At 36.5% G+C, this 26,296-nt stretch overlaps 1 protein-coding gene across 8 annotated transcripts in view; it reads right to left on the reverse strand.

Moving 5' to 3' along the window:
* Nucleotides 1–25,860, reverse strand: part of robo4 (roundabout, axon guidance receptor, homolog 4 (Drosophila)) — a 44,253-nt gene extending 18,393 nt beyond the window's left edge. For 6 of the 8 annotated variants that reach the window (XR_015090384.1, XM_086057728.1, XM_086057723.1 and 3 more), the window contains exons 1-8: nucleotides 25,483–25,860; nucleotides 13,494–13,820; nucleotides 12,918–13,075; nucleotides 3,721–3,841; nucleotides 3,479–3,617; nucleotides 1,646–1,773; nucleotides 376–488; nucleotides 67–298 (exon numbers count right to left, since the gene is read on the reverse strand). Coding sequence is in view for 7 of the 8 variants with exons in the window: in XM_086057728.1 (XP_085913854.1) it covers nucleotides 67–298; nucleotides 376–488; nucleotides 1,646–1,773; nucleotides 3,479–3,617; nucleotides 3,721–3,841; nucleotides 12,918–13,075; nucleotides 13,494–13,820; nucleotides 25,483–25,678 (1,414 nt within the window). In the remaining variant the exon portion in view is untranslated. Of the gene's footprint in view, nucleotides 1–66; nucleotides 299–375; nucleotides 489–1,645; nucleotides 1,774–3,478; nucleotides 3,618–3,720; nucleotides 3,842–12,917; nucleotides 13,076–13,493; nucleotides 13,821–16,842; nucleotides 17,478–18,703; nucleotides 18,856–20,500; nucleotides 20,546–25,482 lie in introns of those variants that run through there. The other 2 variants (XM_086057724.1, XM_086057725.1) reach the window with 2 other exon arrangements.
* Between the last annotated feature and the right edge of the window lie 436 nt (nucleotides 25,861–26,296).

Here is a 26,296-nt window from a genome sequence, read left to right on the forward strand (position 1 = left end):
TAATCTGTCACCATTGAATTCAGAATGTTAAAACTACAACTACATAATGACTGAAATATTTCTCACCCGTCTCTGGAACTCTGAGGTGCCGTGTGTTACTCTCCCGGCCATACAAATTGCTGCCATAGGGACGAACCTTAAACTCATACTTGTAGCCTTTCCGTAATGGGCCAACTTGTGTCTGAAAGCTTGGCACTGTCACCTTTTTTGTGTCCCAGTCTGAGCTTGCAGGTAAAAGGGAACGATAAAGAACCTCAAAGCCATCTATGTAATGAGGTTGAATGGGAAGGGATTGGAGCTGAAAGCACACAATGAAGAAAAACACCTGATCAAGCAAAACGTTCTCTACATTTTTGTCAAACATTGTTTACATACCTTCCACTGGACTTGAGATATGTTGGACCCTGGGGCTATGATGGTGACATTTTCTAGAGACAGTCGTAGAGCTGACATTTCTATGTGGAGATCTTTCTGTTTTGTGCTGGCAGCTAGAGGAAGTAGTCACAGCTTACTGCATTGTCAAATTTAAAACTGTTAGAATGAATGTACATAACTTATCCCATATTTACTCTAATAGTATTGCAAAACATTAATTATAACCTTGCAGCTGCAGGACAGGAAATGTGCCTTATCACAAGAAAGCGGCTGAAACACATTTGAACTGTGACTGTTGAAACCTTCAGCGCCGAAGAAAGACACATCTGTATTATTATCTGTACAATGACTCATATCCTTGAAGGTTGCTGCTGTGTGACCCCTCCCCTTTAGAGCAGCAACATCTAGGGAAAATCCTATTAAAAATTGAGGACTTGGCGGAGTGTGCCTCAGAACGAGTAGGAAATTGTAATCTGTGCACATCTCTTGTCTTCCTTCCTTGTCTATTTATTAAATGTTCTAGGTTGACTGGACCTGACAAAAACGTACAGTACAGCCTTGAGATACCGTACAAGTGACAAATTACAACATTTATAAGCCATTGTTCGGACAATGTTTTTGACTTGTGAGCAAAAACGTGAGATACAAGCGCTGTATGTGAGTGAACTCAACTTTGGCACAAACAAGTAAAAAAAAAAAAAACACAAATACTGGTGTACTGCAGTAATAGTAGTAGTAGTATTTGGCATATGATAAAGAACAGTTTGCCTGTATTTTTATATTGTCTATCCATCTGTGTTACTTCATGCTTGTGTTTAAATATCAGTTGCTTACTGCCATACTTAGATGGGTGATATCGGGCTGATACCTGGCCTTATTTCAGCATATTATTACTGGCGACGGAGGACAATACCAGTATAGGCCACCCTCTTGTGGCTATTTTTTTTTTTAAATTAGGAACTATTAATGACAAATTACAAGAATAGAAAATCTCATGTAATTTTGAGGGGAAATGCTGTAATGGGATGCATACAGTAGGTATTTCTTTAAAATTATCTCATTATTTGTTTTGGAATGATTTTTTTTGTATCAAAACTACTCGTGGTCTTGGTACTTGGTATCAGTGACTACGGAAGAGTTGAGTGCTCGTAATGGTATCGGTCTGAAAAAAAGTGGTGTTGAACATGTCATTTTACTAAATATTGCATTATTAAGGTTAAATGTTTTGCTTCATGAAGTGTGTCTCAAATTCATACTACCGTACTTTTACCTTCTATTAGTAGCTGTGCAGTGGCAGTGACCACACCGACATCATTGACTGCAGTGCAGGTGTACTGGCCAGCATCTTGGGATGTCACATAATGGATCTGAAGAGTCTGGTCTGGGTTCATAAGATATCTGGAAACAAATTGTACTTACTTACTTTTCTGTTTTATTGCTGAAGTGAACTGAGATTGGTAAATAATAAAATAGTTATGTATTCTCCAGATACATCCACAGTAAAATGAATGCCTCAGTAGGATTTTATAAAAATCAATCAATTAACAAGAATGGTCATGAAAATCCATTAGCGATTTTTTGGGGGGGATTGATGGATGGGATTGTGTAGAATATGTATTTGAATTATTAATATCTCACACGCCACAGATGTAATTTACTGTTGTTTGTCACTCCATCCTTATGCTACCTAGCATTATGCTACCTAGCATTTTAATGTATAGGTAGCATTATGCTACCTAGCATTTTAATGTATAGGTAGCATTATGCTACCTAGCATTTTAATGTATAGGTAGCATTATGCTACCTAGCATTTTAATGTATAGGTAGCATTATGCTACCTAGCATTTTAATGTATAGGTAGCATTATGCTACCTAGCATTTTAATGTATAGGTAGCATTATGCTACCTAGCATTTTGATATATAGGTAGCATTATGCTAATATTTATTATATTGTATACTTCTGTGAAGATTTCTTATTGCTGCACTTCTTATTTAACTTTAATTTATTATTACTATTTAATTTAATTGTATCTCTTTCTATTCTGTTGTTTCTTCCTTACTGTAACTGTAGCTGGACGGAGTCCAGGAAAAAGTTCCCCACGGGGAAAATAAAAGTATATTGTATCGTATCGTATCGTATAAATGTTTTATAGGCTCTAAAACCCCTCACCACACAGTTTATGTACTTTTGTCTTCGAGGCATTTACATTTTCTCACATTTCTCTCTTGTTTAATCATTCTCAATGTTCAAACCTTCATAAGTTTTATAAAATAGGTACTTTACTGTAAAAAAAAAAAATGCATGCAAAATTGCACACACAAAAAATCTGCGAAACAGTGAGGCCGCTAAAAGTGAACCGCGTTATAGTGAGGGAACACTGTATTATTATTCTTTTACCATGTTCTTACACACCTTGTTGTGGCTGCCCCTTCTTTGGAACTTCATCCATATTATTAAGCAAAAGGATCACAAAACAGCAATATGCAAAGTTAATCATTTGATGCTTGCTGAGCTATGGTGAGAGTGGAATCTTTTTGAGAGTGGAATTAAAAATAAACATGTGAGATAACACGATTTCACAGATGTGCTCTTAACGAGGATGTGGCTATGTTCAGAATTCATCACATTTAAACAGTTACATGAGAGTCGGCAGACACTTGTCACCACTTAACATGCCTCTGATTAACCTAAAATAAAGTTTAGGTGTCCAAGTAGGCTTTTCTTGTCATTTATTTTGTTTTATAGCAGGTGCTTGAAGGAAAACTAACTTTAGTTATGGTGCTCTTTTGATGATGAGCAGTGTTGCCCTCGCACCAAACATACTTTTGGAAGAATGGCCAAGAAGTTCAATTTGGGGGGATTTTGTGATGGTACAATCTCTTGTACAGCCTGAAACTGTATGAACTGTATAGGCCTTTTAATGTAGAGGGAGAGTACAGAAAGAGGGATCACTACTTTTTGCTTCTATGTTGATCAAGGTCATTTTAGTTAATTACCAACTCCAGCTTTCTTCACTCTGGTCTTTTGGAGTTTGTGGTATGAATAAAAGGAGCATTACATTGTACTGTGTAATGTATTGTGTAATTTGAAATTCAAAATACCTGCCGTTGGGCAGTGGCCCCTGCTTTCTGCTCCAGACCACCGTTGGTGGTGGGTCACCTTTTGCCTGACAGTAGAACTGGGCAGACTCTCCCATTCTCACTGAGACATTTTCAGGCTTCACCACTAAAACTGGTTTTTCTACAGTAAAAGAGAGGAAATGTGCTCTCAACATGGAATTGCATTGTCTATAATAGTATTGAGTCCAAATGCTGTCATGTTAAACAATGCTAATTATAACTACCGAGCACGGTGAGTCGAGCTGCCCTGCTCTCGCGCACCCCCATGGTGTTGCTGGCCACACACATATAGGCACCAGAGTGATTCTTCTCTGCAGGAGCGATGATAAGCTTTCCATTCAGCTCCTGTATAGCACACACAAAAACATACGCACGCAACAACAGTTCAGTGGAGGAAGAAATCATACGAGACAAAAATTGCATCACTTAACAAATGTACAAAATAGTATATTCAAATATCAGTGTCGTTTTATTTATGTGACATTGGGTGCAGATTGATTTGTTTGGCCTTATTCCCTGTAAGTCAAGCAAGGGACTTTCATATGTTAGACAGTTACACGGTACACCTGATGCCGCTCCTGATGCAACCCACCCACGACAGTAAATAGCATAAAGCATTCTTAACCAGTATGCCATGGTACATTACTGTGCCGTGGGAAATTATCAAATTTCACTTTGGTCCGAATATTTTGAACAAATAATGTATCTATGCCAGCAGATTTTAGTGACAGACAGAACAAATAAATAATCTTCTAAGTTCTATTCGATGGCATAAAGCAGTGTTTCTCAAATGGGGGTACGTAAAGGCACTCCAGGAGGTACGTGAGATTTTAAAAGAATAATTGAAACGTAGCACCCATGCAAAAATGCTTTAAAAATAATTGCTAATTTATGCAAATACTTCAATAAAATGTAAGTTCATAAAAGAAATGTTATTCAACTTCATTGTGCAAAAAAACCTGAGTCTCCCCTTAGCAGAATGGTTCGACCCAGCCTGTCGTATGCCACCTATAGCATCATCTGTCAATCATTTCAAAAGTATTTAAAATTAAGCTATGACCCCAATGGAGAACAGTTAATGGTAATAATTTGTGTGTGCACAAATCTATAATTAATTTAATTATTTCTTTCTTTTATTTAGGAACATCTTTTTATTTCCAAAAAGTTCAAGATGAATGAAATAAACTTCCAAAATGTAATAAATCAGACAATGACGGCACAACACTCTATTTTAAATGTTGTTTCACGCTGGTTAGGAGATACTTGGCTGAGAAAATATTCCAGAGGGGGAACATCACTGAAAAAAGGGTGAGAACCACCAGCATAAAGTATGTACAACTAATTGATATGTGTAATCCACTTTTTGTGTCATTTTTCCCTTGGCTCAATAAAGGTTAGGAACCACTGGCGTAAAGGGTCTTTCTAAGGGAACCAATTTGAAACCCAAGAACACCATCTCCAAAGCCAGTGGTGGTACATGCTGAGCCATCCTGCAGTTGATAGCCAATTGAGAGATTTGCCTTTTTTGACAATACAGGAATCTAAATTAAATTTCACAAACATGCACAGAATTATACAGCGGGCCATTAAGGAGCACTACAGTGAGAAAGTAACCTTATATGATATGATATGATATGATATGATATATGATATATGATATATGATATATGATATGATATATGATATGATATATGATATGATATATGATATGATATATGATATGATATGATATGATATATGATATGATATGATATTATATTAATCCTGGGCGGCACGGTGGCTGACTGGTTGGCATGTCCGCCTCCCAGTCCAGAGGACGTGAGATTGAGTCCAGGCTTCGGCCTTCCTGGGTGGAGTTTGCATGTTCTCCCCGTGCTTGCATGGGTTTTCTCCGGGTACTCCGGTTTCCTCCCACATTCCAAAGACATGCATGGCAGGTTAGTTGAACACTCCAAATTGTCCATAGGTGTGATTGTGAGTGTGGATGGTTGTTCGTCTCTGTGTGCCCTGTGATTGGCTGGCTACCAGTTCAGGGTGTACCAGGCCTACTGCCCGAAGCCAGCTGGGATAGGCTCCAACGCGACCCTTGTGAGGAAAAGCGGTTAAGAAAATCGATGGATGAATGGATATATTAATCCTTCAAAAAAATACACATTTTAACATATCCTTACATACATACCTTCCCTTACTCTTATTGAATTGACACCTGAACTGGTCTGGTTGTCTTAGAAGGCTTTTCACCTCTAATCCGAGCAGGGTACTCGAGTTCATGCACAAGGCTAGCGCACGTCAAAGTAAACTTTATTGTCAATTTCTTTACATGTACTAGACATACAAAGAATCGAAATTCCGTTCCCTTGCATTCCCAAGTGTCAGCAAGACTAAAAAACAACAACAACGCAGACAATAGTAAAGTGGTCAGGCACAGTTAAAAGCAGTATGAAAATGAAAAAAACTAAATCTAATATGTAAGGTGCATTTCCTTGACGTATTTAAGGACAAGTAGCCAGTTTTTGCCTCCTTTGATAGAAAAATAAAGTTTGAACATTGATAGACATTAAGTAGTTGGCGGTGTGGCTAAACCTTTGGCTAATGCTTAATACCATCTTTGTTCATATTTTAACGGCTGTGTAAATAAAGTCACCAAACATGGCAAATTCCTCGCTCATTATTTTCCAAGCCTGCTCCTTTTTGACTCTGTCCCTGTATTGGACGTTGACTGTGTTGTTTAGCCCACAGACCGCTATGACTATGTGTCTTTAAGTGTTTACCTACTTGTCCCCACAGACTGCTATTACTGGAGTAAATGAGATCAAGTGAAGTAAATTCAGACTCGAGGAATCAATGTTTGTTTTTGAAATTGAATGATTTACCGAACCACAACTGCTCAAGGATGACTGACAGACTGGTGGTGCCATATTAATTGGGACCTTTACCAAAATGTATTAGGATGGGGGGTAGGGGTGGGTTGTAATGATGTTGTCAAATGTATTTGACCTATTTACTCCTTTACAGAGGTGTCAAACCAAGGTCCAGAAAGTAAAAACCCTGCCACAGTTTGGCTTTAGCCCCAGGTGCTAGCGAGCTAGCTCCCATGGTGATCGTTTACATGCTAAGGAGCTAGCTAGATAGTGATGAGTTATTAACATTGTTTTTTAGTTTTAAATTATATTTTAGCCGTTTATAATTATGTTAACTCAGTATGACTGTATGAATAGACCTATATTCTTATCTGTGTTACTTTCATGAGAAAGAGCAACGGGTCTGTCTATTCATTCGTAATCTAAAGGGAGGTAATCTAAAGGGAGGGCCGGGGATTCTGCTGTGTCGGAAGGGAGTCAGGCTTATTATTATTGTATTTTTTCTAATCTGATTTATACCCATGGGAACGGATTCTCTTGTATTCATTCAGTTGTAACCAGGTGTGTTGTGGGCTGACCTTTTTATGAACCCTCTTTGTGAATAAATAACGATGTGGGCTGGAGAGAAGGATCACATTTGAACAGAGCACTGCTTGGGTGACTTGTCTTGTGTGAATCAGAAGCTTCTGGTAATTAATACCTTTGCAAAGGAACTTCTTCAACAGAATCTCACCATTCAGTTAATTGAACACGCAAAGAGTACAATACTTAATATTGTCTACTCTAACAAATGGTGACCGCCGACGCTGAATTATAACGAATGGTCTCCTCCGTTGAACCAAACGGATGGTGTTATTCTGACGTGGAACAAGCTGCGGCGTTCAAGGACGGGCGGAACTTCTAGGCCTAAATAAATAAAGTACGGTAAGTGGAGACTGTTATCCACATAGAAGAGGTTGTGTCTGTCTGGTCCGCTGCAGCTGGTTTTTTCGTCTTCCAAATTGTCTAAATTTTAAATGAGATCTGTGTGAATAAGTTATAGTTTGATGTCGTTAGAGAGTTGATAATTCCGACGATATTGAACTAAACACGTCGTGGAGTGGTGCATTTGAAGGTGACGTGATGCAGACTCGAAGTGATGAAGCTTTTTTTGTACAGGAAGAAATAGCGGTTAATTTTTTGATTTGTTTTGTTTTTCGTCAACGCTATGAAGAATCCTTAGACCATAATATATATTGAATAAAAGGGTTTGCCGGATGACGTAACAAGTCTTTCTTGTTTACTAAGGATCGCGAAGATTATGGTACGCGCTTCTGTTTTTTAAGCAGTTTTGGCCGGATTTGAGGACAAGTAACATAATTGTTCATGGCTCTTGGTGTGAAAGTTCTCTACACGTAATATGTCTTTTATTTGAAAAAGCGCCTGTTTGAAATTGAACAATATTGAGGGGTCCAGGTTGATTACAGCGATGATTGGATTTTGTATCACTGTATTTGCAATCGAGAGATTACGTGATTTATTTTATTTTGTTGGCGCTTCTACAATATGTAGTTTTGAGGTCAGGATTCCCGTTTGAATTCCTTTTGTTCCACGGTTGAATTCGATGGTACGTGACAATTTCTTAAGAAAATAAGCGCCTTGCAAAAATTTTGCAATAAAGGGAGAACAGTTTAGCTCAGCGGGATTGGGTAACCGCTGTGTATAAACGAGAGGTCACGTAATTCTTATGTCTGTCTGTGTGTGGCCATATGTGTTAACATATTGAACTATTAATACTAAAAGTGAGACGTCACTGTATTAAAACCGAATGTATACATCAAAAACTACAAACAAAATGGAGGCGATTTCGACCCGGATACAGAATGGTTTGTCCTGAATGCGCTTCCGGTTCAGCGAAAAATAAAAGCGTCGATGAACAATGAAAAAACGAACTATGGATCGATTGTATACAAAGCTTTCGCTGGACAAAATGGTATGTCAGACTTTTGTATTTTCTTTGTTGGTAATGGAAAAAGGCTGAATTTGATGCTAAAATGACTCCAGCATTTGTGGAGCAGTTTACGGGTGGTTTGTTCGAAGTTACCCGTTTACTGAAATCACCGTATAAAACTGCGGTTTAAATGCTATAAGATTTGTAGACAACGAATTGATAGAATAACACCGTTTATTATTTTATAATGACTGAAGAGTGTGTGCGTATGCATTTGAGTGTGTGACCTAGCTTCTAAAAAGGTGGGGGCTATTTTTGTTATTGTGTGTGAGAAATGTGCATATGGGGATTTTGTTTGTTTTTCTTCAATATTTTAACTAAGTTTGGTGTTGTTTTGTGTGAGATGATACTGTTGTGATAGTGGCGTTTGTTTTATTAATGGGAATATGATAAAATAGGTTTTGCGATTTATAATGTTAAGATTCCCCCCCCCCCCCCCCCCCGTTTCTAGGTTAGAAAAAAAAGGTGGGGGCTGGGCTGTGCGCTTTTAGCATAATGTGTCCTCGTAATGGGACTTTTTTTTTTTTGTCAAAATGGTAAGAGAGGAATGATAAACAATATAAAATAAGTAATAATATTTGAAAGATATTGTTGAGTTTTTGAAAAAAGAATATTAAATTAGTGTTTTATTTTTATTTTATTTATTTTTTTTTTTTAGTGACTGAGCTAATAGTCTTTATATTTTAATGATTGATGACGATGGTTAATTTGTTAACTTTCCCTTTTCGGGACAAATGAAGAAAGAATAATGATAAAATAATGGCATTTTGTTTGAGCTATGTTGAGTTGATATAATTATGCCTATATCTGTATAGCTGTGGCTGGAAGTAAGATAGTTGAATAAGGAGTTATGAATGTTTTTGAAATTGACATGTTGATAATGATTTTTAATATTTGTTTTTTTTTCTCTGAGTGTGTCATTTCAGAAACTGATGTTTGAGTTCCAAGGCAGATGAGGGTTTGATGGCCTTCACTGATTACAAACTGCGAACGGGATGCGCCCCAGCTGCTGATACGTTGTATGGCTAGTAGCTATTTGAAGGGGTATTGAAAAAAGAAAAAAAAAAGAAAAAAGAAATGAATAAAGAGGCTGTGTTTTTCTACGAAACATTTTTGAGAAAGCAGGGAGTGAACTGTCTTGCTATGATCCCATATCCTCAGTCTGGCATTTTTAATGCATTGTATCAACGAGTGTGCATTTTTTTGATCAGGTGAGCTCTCAGAAAGACTGTGTGTCATCGGATCCACATTGCAGACTGCGTCTGAATGGATGTGGCAGAGATCAAAGGTCAAAAGCCGCAGAGCAACAGTCTTCTCGTCCTGTGCCTAAGAAAAACATGATGTTCACCTTCCAAAATGCCCAGTGATTGTGTACAAGCCTCATTACAGAGATGTCTCCTCTCATCGAACTTTGTCTGACACAGCTCCGCCCTGAACATTGACAACAGCTGCCGTCCTGCCTTTTGCTGGGGGTCTGGACTGAGAAAGTTGGTGGTCGGAATGAGATGTGATCCATTCAGTAAAATGCTGCACGGTGTATGCAAGGCATTTTTAATGTGTTGAGTGGGGAACTGTGATCTATAGCAAGATATTTCAGAAAATTGGAAACGACATATGTGAATTTGAAATGAGGGATTGAGAAAATTTATTTCAATCTATAGCCTACTAAATTTTTGCCTATATTTTTGGGAGAATCAGTTTCTGAATTGGTACAATGGGAATTTTATTAATATGATATATTTTTATTTTCCCCGTGAGGAACTTTTTTGGACTTCGTCCAGCTGCAGCTATAGTATAAAATAAATAATAGAATAAAATGAGTAGTAACAAGTAAAAGACTAACTAAGAGTTTGATGGCTAAGTTTGATTTTTTTTTTTAACAGGACTGTGATTTATAAATCCCAGAAATATTTTGTGTGCTGTGTTTTTTATGAGCCCCGCTAATATGTAAAAGATTAGAAGTTTGAAGATAATTTTTAGTTTGATTAAATCTAGGAAATGGTAGATATTTGTAAATTTTGTGTGATTTTATCCTCAGCCCCACTAATCTGTAAAAGAGGTGAGGTTGATTGGCAGTTTAAATAATTTTCGGGACTCTAGGAGAATTAGAGTAATATGGTTACCTCTATTTTTATGGTCCCAAAGTCATCATATATTAGTGTCTTAAGTTGTATCTGCTTATGCTCAGTTTTATAGTGTTTTGTAGCTCTTTTGTTTATCTCATAGCCTGATTTAGAGGGTTGAGTTATTTATGACGTTTTTTGAGTTATGAGGTCTCTATTTTGTCCTCCCTTTGTCTTGACGTGTTTGAAAAAATCAGTGGATCTTTGTCAAATGAGGGAGTTTATGTTTAAGAATTTAACCAATGTAGACGAGTTAGAAAATTAAAATCAAACTTAAAAACGAAATTAAAAAGGTTGTGGGGTATCGGCCTACACTCCAATTGACAGGATGAGTTTGAAAGTGAAATCTACCAGAAGAAATCGATCGCAAAGTAAGTCTGAAGCAAGCAAGGACAATAATGCATATTCGCCGAATGAAGGTAATTATATTATATTATATCTTTTATCTCAGAATCATATTTAAAAAATGTAATGTTTGGAGCCCAGTGTTTGCAAAAGAGTATAGATAATATGAATATATGTGAGTTTTTCCCAGCATGCCAGGACTCGGCCGGTCATGGGATTCTGGGAAGAGAATAAGAGATATGAAAGGCACAGTTATGAAAATTTAGAACAAATTTAGTCATGGTAAAAAATTACCTATTATTGAACAAAACCTATTTGAAAAATAAATATTTATAAGCTCTGTCTTATATTAATGAATGAGCGAATGTCATTCAACTCAATCAAGGGCTGGGCTCTATTTTAATGTCACAAAAATAGATATTTTCCTGTTCCAATAGCACAGGACCTATGGATCTTAACCAAATAACATTTATTAATCCCAACTAACAAAACTATCAGGGTTTTTTCCTCCAAATAAAATTTATGTGAGTTTATGAGAAACTAAAAATGAAAAGTTTCTGCACTCAGGAGAACGGCCCCAGGGAATTGGTGAGGAAAAATTCCACATCTGGTCTACAAGGCTTCCGGAGACGTGCCAGGCTCGGCCATCTCATCAACTGATGCTCTCAGGTTGAAAGGAGAGACGAAATTCCACAACTGGATCATCAATCTTATCACCTCCGATCTGGAGCCACGTCAGCTGACCCAGTGATCGTTCTGGAGCGGCCGTTTCGACATCATTCGTCACCGTTTGAGGACATCAGTCAACGGATCAAGTCAAGTGCCTTTTCTTGGGCAATCATTCCAAGAAGAGTCACATTTTTCGGGCAGAATAATCCCGTGACAAATCGAAGAATTTGGGTAGTCTATCCCAAATTCTTAAAGAAGAGACGAACTATTGCGACATTCTTTTCATTAAAAAAAAAAAAAAAAGACCTTCAAAGAACTTCATCACAAGATGGCTTCAAAGAACACATATTCGTCTGCCGATATATTGCGATATTTTTTAATGAACAACATTTTATGTTAAGCCTCACATATGCTATGCTTATTTCACTAAAAATCTTTTAAATGTATCAAATTGTTTTTTAATGTCATATGATTGCTAAACTACCTCCTCTTCTGCTAAAGGGATGTTTTAAGGATAATTATTTTTACCACACAACCATTAAAAAAAAAAAAAAATGTTTTAATGTGTTGAGCTCTCAAGAGCTCAAATGAGGGAATGATGAGTTATTAACATTGTTTTTTAGTTTTAAATTATATTTTAGCCGTTTATAATTATGTTTACTCAGTATGGCTATATGAATAGACCTATATTCTTATCTGTGTTACTTTCATGAGAAAGAGCAACGGGTCTGTCTATTCATTCGTAATCTAAAGGGAGGTAATCTAAAGGGAGGGCCGGGGATTCTGCTGTGTCGGAAGGGAGTCAGGCTTATTATTATTGTATTTTTTCTAATCTGATTTATACCCATGGGAACGGATTCTCTTGTATTCATTCAGTTGTAACCAGGTGTGTTGTGGGCTGACCTTTTTATGAACCCTCTTTGTGAATAAATAACGATGTGGGCTGGAGAGAAGGATCACATTTGAACAGAGCACTTGTCTTGTGTGAATCAGAAGCTTCTGGTAATTAATACCTTTGCAAAGGAACTTCTTCAACAGAATCTCACCATTCAGTTAATTGAACACGCAAAGAGTACAATACTTAATATTGTCTACTCTAACAATAGCTAGCTAGCATCTGGGCCTAAAGCCAAACGGTGGCAGGTTTTTAACTTTTTGGACCTGGATTTGCCACATTTGAATTTATTTATTTAAAAGGGACAATGCACATTGATCAACATTTTACAATGTAAATGTGCCAAAGTTAGCTAAGTCAAGTTAAAATCTGCTCCTTTAGCATGTCAAAATGACAGCTGTGAAAAGAAAAAAATGGCAAATGATGGTATTAAACTTTTGTACATTACCATTCTATACAAGGTAATGGAGTAAGATTAATCTCGTAAGCAAAATGCATAAAATGTATCTGAAGCTATGGGAAGAGGCAAATATCTTACAGTGTAGTGGAAGTCAGTGTAGTTGATTGGTAGGCCATCTTTTCTCCACATAATGTTCGGTTCTGGGTGTCCCACTGGGGGGGCACAGCTTAAAACAGCTACCTCCCCCTCTGCCACCTCCACATCACTGGGCTGCACAGTGAAGGCCTCCTGCAGTGCTACAAAATATAGAAAAGGGCTGACACTTAATTTTATTTAAAAAAACAATTAAAACATTTTAAACTTTTATTGAACATAGAAGAATAGTACAAATACCAGTGAATCCAATTTACACGAATCCCCTAATAAACAAAATAAAAATAAAAAACAGGGAAAAAAATAAAATAAAATAAATATTTTAAAAAATATAAAAAAATGTTAAAACATGTATTGAACATAGAAGAATAGTACAAATACCAGTGAATCCAATTTACATGAATCCCATAATAAACAAAATAAAAATTAAATTAAAAAACAGGTAAAAAAAAATATTATTTAAAAAAAAATTTTTAAATAACAAACAATAACATTCAAGAAGCTCCAAGAGTTATTTTTAAAAAATAATTCTGCATGGATATTAATCAGCAAAAGACTTACCCGCGATGTGCAAGGATGCATTCCGGCTGATAGCTGTTCCTGCACTGTTCCTGGCCACACATGTGTAGGTACCCTCATGCGAGTGGCCACGCCCACTCCCACCCACACTCAGGAAGAAGAGCCGATCATCTGACAAAACTATGGGCTGCAGTTGGCCATCTCCCTTCGTTATCTCCAGGGGCTGGCCGTTGTGCAGCCACTCAATGCTTGGCGTTGGGTTGCCATCCACTCGGCAAGAGAATGTGGCAGGTTTTCCCAATTTCACCACCACATCAGAGGGGTGGTGCACGATGCTTGGTGGCACATCGTCAGCACAAACTCTGGCACCTGTTAATAAAAAAAGAAAAAACATTAATTCAATAAATAGCATTCTTCTCTTTGAGTGCCTCTCAATAAGAACAAAGCCACTACATTTTGGCATTGAAAATAATGTTGGCATTAGTAGAAACAGATGTACTGAGACTCAAAAAAATATTAACCTGACAATAGTGCTGCCAATATCGAATAATTTGAGTATAAATTAATCTATCGACTATTCAATCGATTAATCGACTCATTCATTCATTCAAAATTTGCATTAAACTGTATTGCAAAAGCATTTTTTCCCTGATTCCTGTTTATTAACCAGTGAAAGGTGGTTATTTCATACTTTGTATTCGTGTAGCGATAAAAAAAAAAGGGGGCGGGGGGTTGATAGTGTACTATGTTACTGGTTTGGTCATCAGAAATAGGTGTTTGCAAATGTCTTATTTTGATTAAACAGAAGATAATCAGTCTTCTTTCATGAAGGACTAAAGAAATCAGTGAACAATTCATGTTGATATGATGACATCAGAGGATTTGAACAATTTGAAATAAAAAAATGCTCCAAACGATTACTCGATTATTAAAATAGTTGTCGATTAATTTGATAATCGATTACTTGTTGATTAATCGATTAATTTTGACAGCTCTACCTGGCAAGAGCCAGATTGATAACGTGAATCACTCAAAGGAGTTCTCCACAATACCAATCTGGGACTAGGGTTGGGCAATTTTACGATTACAGTATCACGGGGTGTCTAAAAATAGCAATGGTGTCACTTTCAATACTGTCATTAAAACACAAAATGCAGAACATAAGGGCCTATATGATATTAAACATACACTTTTGATAGTAGATACACATTTGTAGTTGTGTTTTCAAATTAGTAAAACTAGATGGCCAGTCGCGCAGCTCGAGACTTAAGTGCATTGGTTCCCCCGCAAAAATGCGGCCTGTATGCAAAAATCTGCATGGAGACGGTAATGGTGTGAGATAAAATAGAGTATTTCCAAGTATTACAAGAGGAAAATGAAGGCCACCAGACCCAAAAACAAAGAGCTGACGGCAAGCATCAGGAAAGCCTGGGCTTCCAGGACCCCCAGGCAATGCCAGGGCGCATCGAGGCAGTGATTAAGGCCAAGGGATTCCCGACCAACTACTGAAGATTGACGTATGGTTTTGAAAATACCATATTTTTTTCCCATGCAAAACACTGGGAAGTATGCATCGTGATTTCTTCACAGTATTATAATTTTTTTTAATCCTGTTTTGTGGGTTTTATGAGCTGGAAGCCCAAATATATGTAAAGATAAACAAATAAATACTTGAAATCTTTTTGGTTGTGGGCCCTGAATCTATAATCTATGAAAGTTTGACTTTTTGAATTGAATTATGGAAATTATTCAACTTTTCGAGGATGTTCAAATTTTTGACGAGCACCTGTAAATTCTGTTTTGTTGGACGGGTCGATTGAACTAAGACAGCTGAGTAGAGGTTTTGATGCTAAGTTGACTCTCTTCCTATCTCTCTACTAGTGCTTTTCTCAAATCTGTCTTTAGTTATTTTCTAAGTTTTGAATATGTCCAAAAAGGATTAACAATAAAGCACACTTTATTATACAAAATAAAGACACACGTGAAAATATAAATATATCCATCCATTTTGGGAACCGCTTATTCTTCACAAGGGCCGCAGGGTTGCTGGAGCCTATCCCAGCTGGCTTTGGGCAGTAGGCGGGGTACACCCTGAACTAGTTGCCCGTCAATCGCAGGGCACACACAGACGAACAACCATCCACACCCACAATCACACTTAGGGACAAGTTGGACACATATATAAATATAAATATAAATAAAGACACATATGAAAACACTCATTGTATAATACACCCATAATCTGTGACGGGACATAATTACTCTTTTCAATCGTAATCAGTGGGATCATGGTTATAGGCTGTGTTACTTAATATATATGAAGCTGTTACTGATTAACTATGTCTTAGCTGTAATCAGAAGCAGACAACATTGGATAGTTGTGATTGTGTGCGACTGTGTGTGATTCTGATCTTGTTTTCATCAGCTCTGGAGAACTCTAGTGGTCAAATCTGGTATCACACTTGAACAAATTGTCTTTGTTTGACACCACTCACTGTATGGAGCACCAAAACTGCCAAAATTAAAAATAATAATAATAAATGACTAAATAAATAAATAAATAAAACAAATAAAAAGGATATTAAAAATATAATTCAAAAATTGTATCCAAAAAATAAATATAAATGGAAATAAAAACAACTAAATATAAATATATCCCTAAATAAATAAATAAATAAATAAATAAGAGTAAAAATAAATGCAAAAATAAAAAAACTGATTCAAAAAAATATAAATAAATATTAAAATAAATACAAAAATAACTTGCGACTTAAGTTGCTCGATAACAAGTTTTGATGGCAGTGGACAAGATAGTTGTTCGTCCATTGCTGGAGCTCTCCAATGCAAGCTGGCGAGACTTACTTATTCGCCGACCCGCTCACTCGATCAATGACAAGCAATTTGCAACGGCGGAGTCCTACCCATGACAGGCTTAGGACTGCCCCCTCATTTGAATAACATTTCGACCCAGCAGAGCGTCTCCAGCATGAAATAAATAAATGTGAGAGCAGAGCGTTTTTATTGATTGATTGATATTTAATTCTAAATATATATTTATCCTTGTATTTATTTCGACATTTATTTTTATATTTATTTTTATTTTTTGAATCTCGTTTTATTATTTTTTGAATCTCGTTTTTTTATTTTTACATTTATTTTTACTTTTATTTATTTATTAAGGGATATATTTATATTTTGTTGTTTTTATTTCCATGTACTGATATATATATATATATATATATATATATATATATATATTATTATTATTATTATTTTAATTATATTTTTATATCTGTTTTAATTAGATTTTTAGTCATTTATTTATTTATTTTATTTGGGCAGTTTTGGTCCTCCATATCTACAGCATTATACTGGTATCACTCGCACCGACCTCCATTTCCTCCGTTTTGATAATATCTCTCACGGTCCATGTTCGTATAGCTCCATGCTCACTCCAACCCTCTTCAATATCGACATACTTCCCCTCAGTCATGTAGTCAGTAGGCATGGAATACAATGGGGTACATGTTAATAACGTGTGCGTAGCATTCACAATTTGTTTGTGTATTCTGTTGAAATTGTTTATTAAAGTTGTATAAGAAAAAAAACAAAAACAATGAGGTACATGTCACGGACTTCCGGGTTTCACACATCAGCGCCATTTCCAGCCACTGCTGACTGCGTTCCAACACTGGCACTCTCACCCCTGCGCCCCCCAACCACACGCTCCCGCTGAGGACGTCTCAGCTGTCTGAAATGCTTCGGACAACTGAGACACTACACACTCGCACCCGTTGACGGGAACACGCAACCGAGGGGCACAAAGGCAGAAGCGCAAGCACTGGGATGCGGCCCACACGTCGCAAACAGGAACCGGAAACAAAGGCCACATAGAGGGAAATATTTTACCGAGTGGGCGAAACTGGTAAAATCATGGTATTTAACTTAAAAACAATTGGGGTCAGGTATACACAGATGTGCAGGACAGCCCTAAACAGCGGGGCACATATTGTTCTCAATGCGAATGCAAATAGAATGCGGCAACACTGGGCCCATATGTGTTATATCTACATGTTATCCTGTTTTGCATATATTGGTTTTTAACTTCCTCCTACCCCTTTTGAACATATAAACTCTTTTCTTTCTTCCTATTCTTGTTTTTCTTTTTTACTTCAACTTGTATGTTATACTTGTAATGTGTTATGTGTTTTCTTTATGTTTATATGTTCAATAAAACCATAAACTAAACCAGAAGACATTACACCCTATGACAATGCTACAACCTATTACGATGCACACTGTACATTTCTTGGAAATTATTTTTTTCTACCAGATATTTGGAATAATATTTAGTTGTGTTTTATTGTAGTTCAGCTTAAACTCATGTGTTACTTGTTTTTGGGGACTAGTTAAATTCATATTATCACTATCAACTGATAAGAAAAATAGGCCTACATATATTGTGGTACAGTCTTCCCCCATACTGCCCAGCCCTAATCCAAAGCAAAAAGGATTATATCCTTTTACCAACAAACAATGTTTGCAGGGTGTGCAACATGAATGCCATTGTTTGAATTTCCTGCAAAGTTGGATGACCACATCCAAGGAAACGGGGGTGATCAGCTTCCTGATAGAAGAGGAAGCTCAAAGCACTCAGGGACAACTGAAGAACCACTAGAAATTGATGTTTATTTTCAATAAACTTTATAGCGCCTGTGAACTTGTAAACTTAAAATTGACCGAAAATGTAAGTGATTTCAATATGGATACGTTGTTGAACTAATATTTCCATGTTAAAAGACATTTAAAACTCCTAAGTTGATTTAATTAAAAGACAGCTCATTTGACTGCAAATGGACATAAGCACTAAACTGGTCAGATCAAATCAAGTGTCATTCAACAGCTACTGCACAACCAACTATAGAGCTGCTCTTCTTCAATTGTTCCTTCATCCGTGAGAAGCGGAAATGCCTCAAATAACAGACAACAATACTCTACTTGGCCACATTGTCACAGTAACTCCACATGGAAAAGTAAAAAATATTTTAAAAAAGATTAAAAATAAATGGCTGTTATTATCAATGTACTGTACATTTTATGTCCGCTTATTAAAATAATCTCACACTTGAACACCATGAATGCACGTTAAACTAATCATCAACCATATCATCGTTGCTTAACAATAAATCAATAGCTCTTTTAATTTGGCGAAATCATGTGTTACAGGAAATAATAGTACCTTAGTAACTTACGTGGCAAAAGTGCAGTTATCACGTAGAGCAGCATGAAATCACCTCTAGACATCACTGCGGTCAGTCCAAGTCAAGTCAAAGCAGTCTCCACATTCCGCAAAGACTCTCAAGTTTTGTTTATACTCGTATTACGGTAACACGCAGCCAACGTGCTGTGAGGGCAGATTTCAAAATAAAAGCACAAAACAAATACAGGGAAATCGATGCTTTAGATGAAAAATAATTATAGAAAATACACACTTGGTTATCATACAACCATTCCACTTCTGGGAGAAATTAGATTAGCCCACGATCGAACCCAGGACATTTCATTCAGATCTGATGTGGCATTTTAAAATTAAAAGCCCTCAGAAATCTACATATTTGATTGGAATTACACCTGATTTCAACAGAATATTAAAAATAATGCTTTTGGTTTCACACATCCATTCTACTTCTATAGACATACAAGTGTCAGATTTTGGGGGGCAAGTGTTCCGGGTGGGGAAAAAAAGGGCAAGTGCTCTGGGTGGGGAAAAAAAGAGCACTTTTGTGCACAAGGAATATACCTTACTGACAATTCCGAGATGATGTCACAAGTCAAGATGGCTGGCAATTTGGTGAATAAAATCTATCTGCCCATTGAAAAGTATTGGACTTTGGATTGTGTAATTTTATTTGTGAGGATTATTTTGATTTCAAAATGTGATGATATGTTGTTTGTATGATAGTCACAGGAAAAAACATTAAAATCTCCCGTTTGTTTTCATTGTATAAAGGAAGCATTTGCATTGTGTTGCATTGGGGACATATCAGAAATGCCCGCATGTTTGGAAATGTCAATAGAAGTTTTTAAATAAACATTACACACACATAATAATAATTAATAATACCCCACAGCTAGTTTTAATAACAGCCTATTAGGGCAACATGACTGCAAGACTTGTAGCGTAGAAGTAACTTACAGTTACGGTTTGTACTAAATAATAGCTAATAATTTAGCTAATAATAGCTTCTTGCCTGCTGATTTAGTACAAACTAGTCAATTTCTTTTCTTCCCCCCAATACAATTAACCTTGAGGAACAAATCAATATTAAAATGAGATCTTTAAAAGGTGCTAAACTCTAGTTACCATGACTCTCTCTGGCCTTGACTCTAAGTCTGACCTTTCATCTTCATGTGTCTTTGATTTCATCCAAGAGAGCAGAGAGATGCTTCCCTTGACTGATTGCTGTAGCTCTTTTTCTTTTCCCCTTTTCAGCCTCTCCTTTCTAGGCATTATGCTACAATTACTAATAAATAGACCAATTGTAACCAAACAGACCAATGGCATGAGAATGAATAAGACTGACTGTTGTCATTACAAGAAGACAAAAGAGTATTTTTCACAGGCAATTGACAATTCCAAACATCCGGGCATTTCTGCATTTCCACAATGCAACTCAATGCAAATGCTTCATTCACCAATCACGTATTGGATTGTTTTTGCCTGTGACTACTAGCATAATACAAACCAGACACAAACAACAGTTCATCACATTTTTAAGTCAAAATAATCTCCACAAATCAAATTACAATGATCCAAACTCCAATGCTTTTCAATGCACAGAGCTTCCTTTCACCGTCATTAGTCTTACTATGTGGTGGTTATCACGTTATCTATTATTGAATTAGCATACATTTTAAACTAAGTGGCTAATATCGGCTAATTTATGCTCAGTTGTTTGTGCTGTATGAAACATGCTACTTCACAACAAAATGATTATAGGTAGGGAATAGAGGGCAAACAAACATCACAGGAATCATAACACAGTTACCTGGCTGAGGTGGAGCAGCAGGGGAAGAAGATGCGTGTGTGTGTGGAGGGGGGGTGCGAGCGCGCGCGCGTTCTTGTGTCTGTACCACACCGTGACCGTGGGTTATTAGCGTGTATGTGACAAAGGAAGCGAGCGAGCCAGAGAGTTAGGTCGTGTGCAAACGCGCAGGGGACGCATATCAGGGATTTTTCACACGCGATTAATCATGCAGCTTTTCTAAAAGATTAGGTCAACATTGACCTGTCCTCAGTAAAGTGTTTATTACAAAAAATATTAAAAAAATAACGATATATATGTATGCATATATATATATATATATATATATATATATATATATATATATATATATATATATATATATATATATATATGTATGTATGTATATATATAAATATATATATATACACATATATACATATATATATATATTTATATATTTATATACATACATATATATATATATACATATACTTCTCTATATGTATGTATACTAGGGGTGTGCCAAAAAATTATTCAGAATTGATTTTAAATTTCCCAAAATTGATTCTTATAAAAATAAATCATTTTATACTGTCTGGCCCTTGTGTGCCTTTATTCATGTTCATGTTGTACACGATTTGGCCACTTAGGGGCAGTGTGGTTCCATGCGTTTTGATACACAGTTAAGTTGTAGCCACATTAGAGAGTAGAAGGAAAAAGTCACAATCAAGTTATTACAATAAAAGTTAGTTTTTTTGCCGTGTAGAAAGATAATATGTTGGTGAGTAATGTTAAGATGATTCTCTGTATACATTCCTAAAGCGTTTTGTATGAATATTTTTTGAGTGAATATTATTTTGAGTGATAAAAGTGTCGCGAGTAGCGCACTAATTAGCATTAGCGAGTCAGACTTGAGTAGATAATCATGGTGCTTTGCACATATATAGATTGAAGCAGAAATCATTGTCAATCAAATCATTTTGAATCAAAAATCATTCTGAATCGAATCACAAACCCAAAAATTTGAATCGAATCGAATTGTGAGACAGTCAAAGATTCCCACCCCTAATATATACAGAAAAACAACGGTAGAAAAACTAACACTTTTTGTCATATGCTAAATTTAAGACTATTGAGACAGTATAATACTATTAAAATAAAATTATCTTTTGAAAAATTAACCCTCTCAGGATAAGCGGTACAGAGAGAGAATGAATTTTAAAACTCACTAGCCAATCAGAGGCAGTAGAGACAGAAGGTGTGACTAAGGGGTGTGGTCAGTCATTTGAGGACACACAACAGCCACACGAAAGTACCCATCAGCATCGGTTATTATTGTACATTGCAAAAATTACAATATCAACCCGGTAATATTCAGTTTAGCAAGTGATTGATGTTTATATTGATTTACCAACTTGGGAGTGACGGCTCCGACTTCAGCCATCTTTCCGGCTGCAACAAAAGGTTTGGAGAGGATAAAGAATGAGAACTTCATCCTCTCCAAACCTTTTGTTGCAGCTCAATACAATACATGACACTAAGATAAGTGTGAAGGAAGAAACCTCACTCACGATGTAGACTAATGATCAAAATATGCACTAGAATGGGGAAGGATGGTGGGACAGAGACGCAAAAGAGTGAATGGTCCCTATTGAGGGATGTGATTAAAAATATGCCTTTAAGTGAGATGCTTTAGGTACATTGAAATGCATTTTAAAAATAAAGCAAGCGCACACAGAAAGTGAAGTCCTCTCCCAAGGTAACCTATATACTGTATGCAACAGGACTGTGTAAAGAACATAAGTCACCACTACTTTTATTTTGATAATGGTGCATTATGGAACAACCAATTACATTTCAAGAACCAAGAATTTCAAGAATTAAATTTCAATCCAGTTTGGTGACGATCTGGATAAGGGTAATTTCTTATTATTTATATTATTATTATTTAGTTTATGAAATTAATTAAAACAAGGGAAGGCCACAATGATCAGCATTCAGCATCATTACCATTATTATTATTATTATTATTATTATTATTATTATAATTTAGAGTGTTCAATTAACCTAACATGCATGTTCTTCTGGAATATGGGAGGAATCCGGAGTAGCCGAAGAAATCCCACACAGGCACGGGGAGAACATGCAAATTCCGCACAGGAAGCCCAGAATCGAATCTGCAGCCTCAGAACTGTGAGGCGGACATGCAAACCAGTAGTCCATCATGACGCCTTATTATTATTATTTTGTCATGTGAGTCGATTGTGTTAGCAATAGTAATGTTCAAACCTCAGAATCATAATGCCGCCCCCTGTCAGTTGTTCATCATCCATTCATCAAGAAGCAAGCTGCAAACGAACAAGTGGACACACAAACTCAAGTACAAAGTTATATGAGCAGAGGTGGGTAGAGTAGCCAAAAATTGTACTCAAGTAAGAGTAGCGTTACTTCAAAATAATCTTACTCAAGTAAAAGTAAAAATTTGTCATAAATAAAATCACTCAAGTACAAGTAAAAAAGTATTCGCTGAAATTATAATCAAGTAACTGAGTAACTGCTTGAACATGAAGTCTGATTTATTTTTTAAAAACAATGTCATCAGACAGACAAAAACATAAAATTGTGTGGAAATGCTGGCATCTTCAAATCATATAATTAAAAAAACAAAAAAACGTTTTGAGCTCAAACAACAGTGCAAGCAGACACGTTAGCCCAAGTGTTCCGATATTTATTTTATTTTATTTTATTTTATTTTAGCCCTCCGAAAAGGCTCAGCAGGACACACATTGTTATGGCTCGTGTTTGTCTGTGTTTGTTTATTGAACATAGGTCATAAACCTGGAACAAAACAAATAAAAATATCACAACGATATAATGCTAATATTACATGTATCATTATACAAATACATGCACTGTATACATTTTATTTATTGTTGAAATGTATGTTCTATGTTGTTTCATTTGATTTTAAATAACATCTATTTTTTATTACAACAAAGCTGATGCACAATCATTGTTATTGAATGTGATCAACTACATAACCCACAATGCTTTGCAAGGTTGGCTCATATGCACAACAGCTCTCTTCTGCCCGTCACCGAGTCAAACAAACATGCGACGGTTTACCCAAGCTTCACACAGAACTTTTCTTAGTGTAAGCACTGCACGCAATAGTCACAAGGTGTGTTTCCATTAGCCTCAGTTTTGCGCAAAAGGCAAGTTGCGCATAAGCAAGCTCGTAATGGAAACACATGATTTAAAAAAAACTAACTCTCAAATATCGCAAAAAAGTTTTTACGCTCTCATGAGGTGGTTTTTGAGACGTGTCGAAATAGAAGTATTTCGCAAAAGTGTAATGGAAACACTTTTTGCGCATTCCCTATAGTCATGTGACCCCCGCCCCACAAAGGAAAGGAAGTAGGAAGTACGGGGCCACTCGCTTTCGTCGTCACGTCCCATATCGTTGCATGAGAAATGGCCGTTGCCCCGGGCAACGAGCAAACAAGCATCATACGGTGTACGTCGTCGTTGAAATCCACCGTCCGCACCATAATACGAGTTATAAGCGCGCGCACACACACCAACACCAAATGGTCGAACCCGTCCGATGAGGGGAGGGAGATGTTTTTAAAGTAATATTAACAACTCCGGGCGTCTGTCTTCCGTAAACATAATGATCACCTCCTACAGAACTGCGAGATCGCGCGAGATGGGACATTAGAAGAATTGCGCCTCAATGTGTCTGCGGAAATGCTCCCACACAGTCAGTCAATTGGAGCGCTTACGTGAAAATACGGTAAATCTAATAGATGAATGGGGCGGCGGGTAACGACTCTAGTGAGCCCAATGTAGCGAGTAAGAGTAGCGTTTCTTCTAAACACATATACTCAAGTAAAAGTAAAAAGTATTGTGTGGTAAAACTACTCTTAGAAGTAATTTTTTCTCTCCAAAAAGTTACTCAAGTAAATGTAACGGAGTAAATGTAACTCGTTACTACCCACCTCTGTATATGAGTTATTGTCACTTGTATTATTAGTTGAGGATTTGTGGTGATCTCTGCTTTACTTTCTAGTGGCTTTCTAGTAGGGATAGACCAATTATCGGCCGGGCCGATTATTGGTGCCGATATTCAACATTTTGACGAATATCGGCATCTGCCTTTTTAAAGAATCATACAACTGATAATATATCAATTAAAAAATGTGTCAAATTCAGGAAACAATTTATTTAAAAACTTCAGTTAACACCAACAAAGTGATGCTGCTTACCCTGGGAACTCTCTGCACCTTCTGTTTTTGTTTTAAATTATAACTAAGATACGGGTAAGTATAATTTTAATACTTAAAGATATTTTGAAATTTTGGAAAACTTCATTTACTGTAGAAAAAAATAGGGAGCTATTTGCTTGTTTAAGTTTTTATTTGACTTTTGAAGACATGCTACTGCCCTTGGGACATCCCTGAACTTTTTGTTAGAATTTTAAAACAAAGATGGCTACCTACTAAGATTTTTTTTACCCCCAATATTTTGCGAATCCTAAAAGTTGCTCAATAATTATGTTTAAAAATTCAACAAATTTAAAAGCTGGAGTTTGTATTCTTATTTTTATTTTGAAAATGAATATCGGCTCCAAATATCGGTTATTGGCATCCTTGACTATTAATAATCGAATCAGCCCTGAAATAACTATATCGGTCTATCTCTACTTTCTAGTTATATATGATCTTTATGACATTGCTAAACAACACATCTAATGGTGGGGGAAGACTTACACACATTTCAAATATAAAAATAATTTCTCATATCTGTAATCATAATAAACACTAGTAGCTTAATCAACCAATTTTGAGTAGCTCCAAATACTCTCAATTCTGTGGGAGTCCTATAAATGATGATAAACGCAGCATTTAGCAACATTATTCAAGTTCTGACTAATTATGAAAAAAATCCATGTCCTTGTCAAAATGTGAAGTTAACATGACTGAACATTTTTATGTACTTACCTTTTTTGTGGTATGGCCTGCTCCTGAGAGGTGTGTGCTTATGTCCAAGAGGTTTACGTAAATGCGCCTTTGTATGGGTCTTAGACTTCTTATTCTCCAGTTCTGATGGGCAGAGATCTTGGCATTTGCACATCTGAGAGTACTCAGCCCAAGTGTAGAGCCATGCCACATAGAGTAGCCATGCACTGACATTCATCTTGAGCCTGAAATTCCTGCCTTCGGTTCCTGGGTGCCAGTCCAAAAATCTGAACTGGTTCTACTACGACACCCATGCAGAGTGATTTACTGATGTTGTAAAACTCCAACCTACATACGTTTAACATGATAATCCATAAACATGCCGGAGGACCCTTGATGGCACTCTTTAATTTAGCTCCTCTTTGGTCCCATTCATCCTTCTCATTGGATACTTTTTCCTTGGGGGACAGAAAAGAGGAGGGAAAAGTTGGGGGAAAACAAAGCCCCCAAAGAGAGAGATTCCGACCTCATGCTGAGAAAATCGGGAACGGGGACCAAGGGGTACTGTCTTGTCATCCATATATGCCATTCAATCTGCATAGGATCAGTCTGAGGCTGGGGATGGGGGCGTTTTGAGGAGTAAAAGAAGGTTCAAAAGGTGGGTAACACAGAGAAAGCTGTCCATTGTATTTCAATGAAAACATATTTTAATGGATCAAATGCATAATGTTTGTTATAAGTCACATTGCCCAATATATTTTTGACATTCTTCTGTTTACATAAAATGATACATATTTGTCATTCAAGTGTTATCATAGAGAAAAAAAGCTTTCACCACAATGTTTTATACAACAAT

The sequence above is a fragment of the Leptonotus elevatus genome, chromosome 16, assembly GCF_054856555.1.
Source record: "Leptonotus elevatus isolate MCC_2025b chromosome 16, RoL_Lele_1.0, whole genome shotgun sequence".
Lineage (NCBI taxonomy): Eukaryota > Metazoa > Chordata > Actinopteri > Syngnathiformes > Syngnathidae > Leptonotus > Leptonotus elevatus.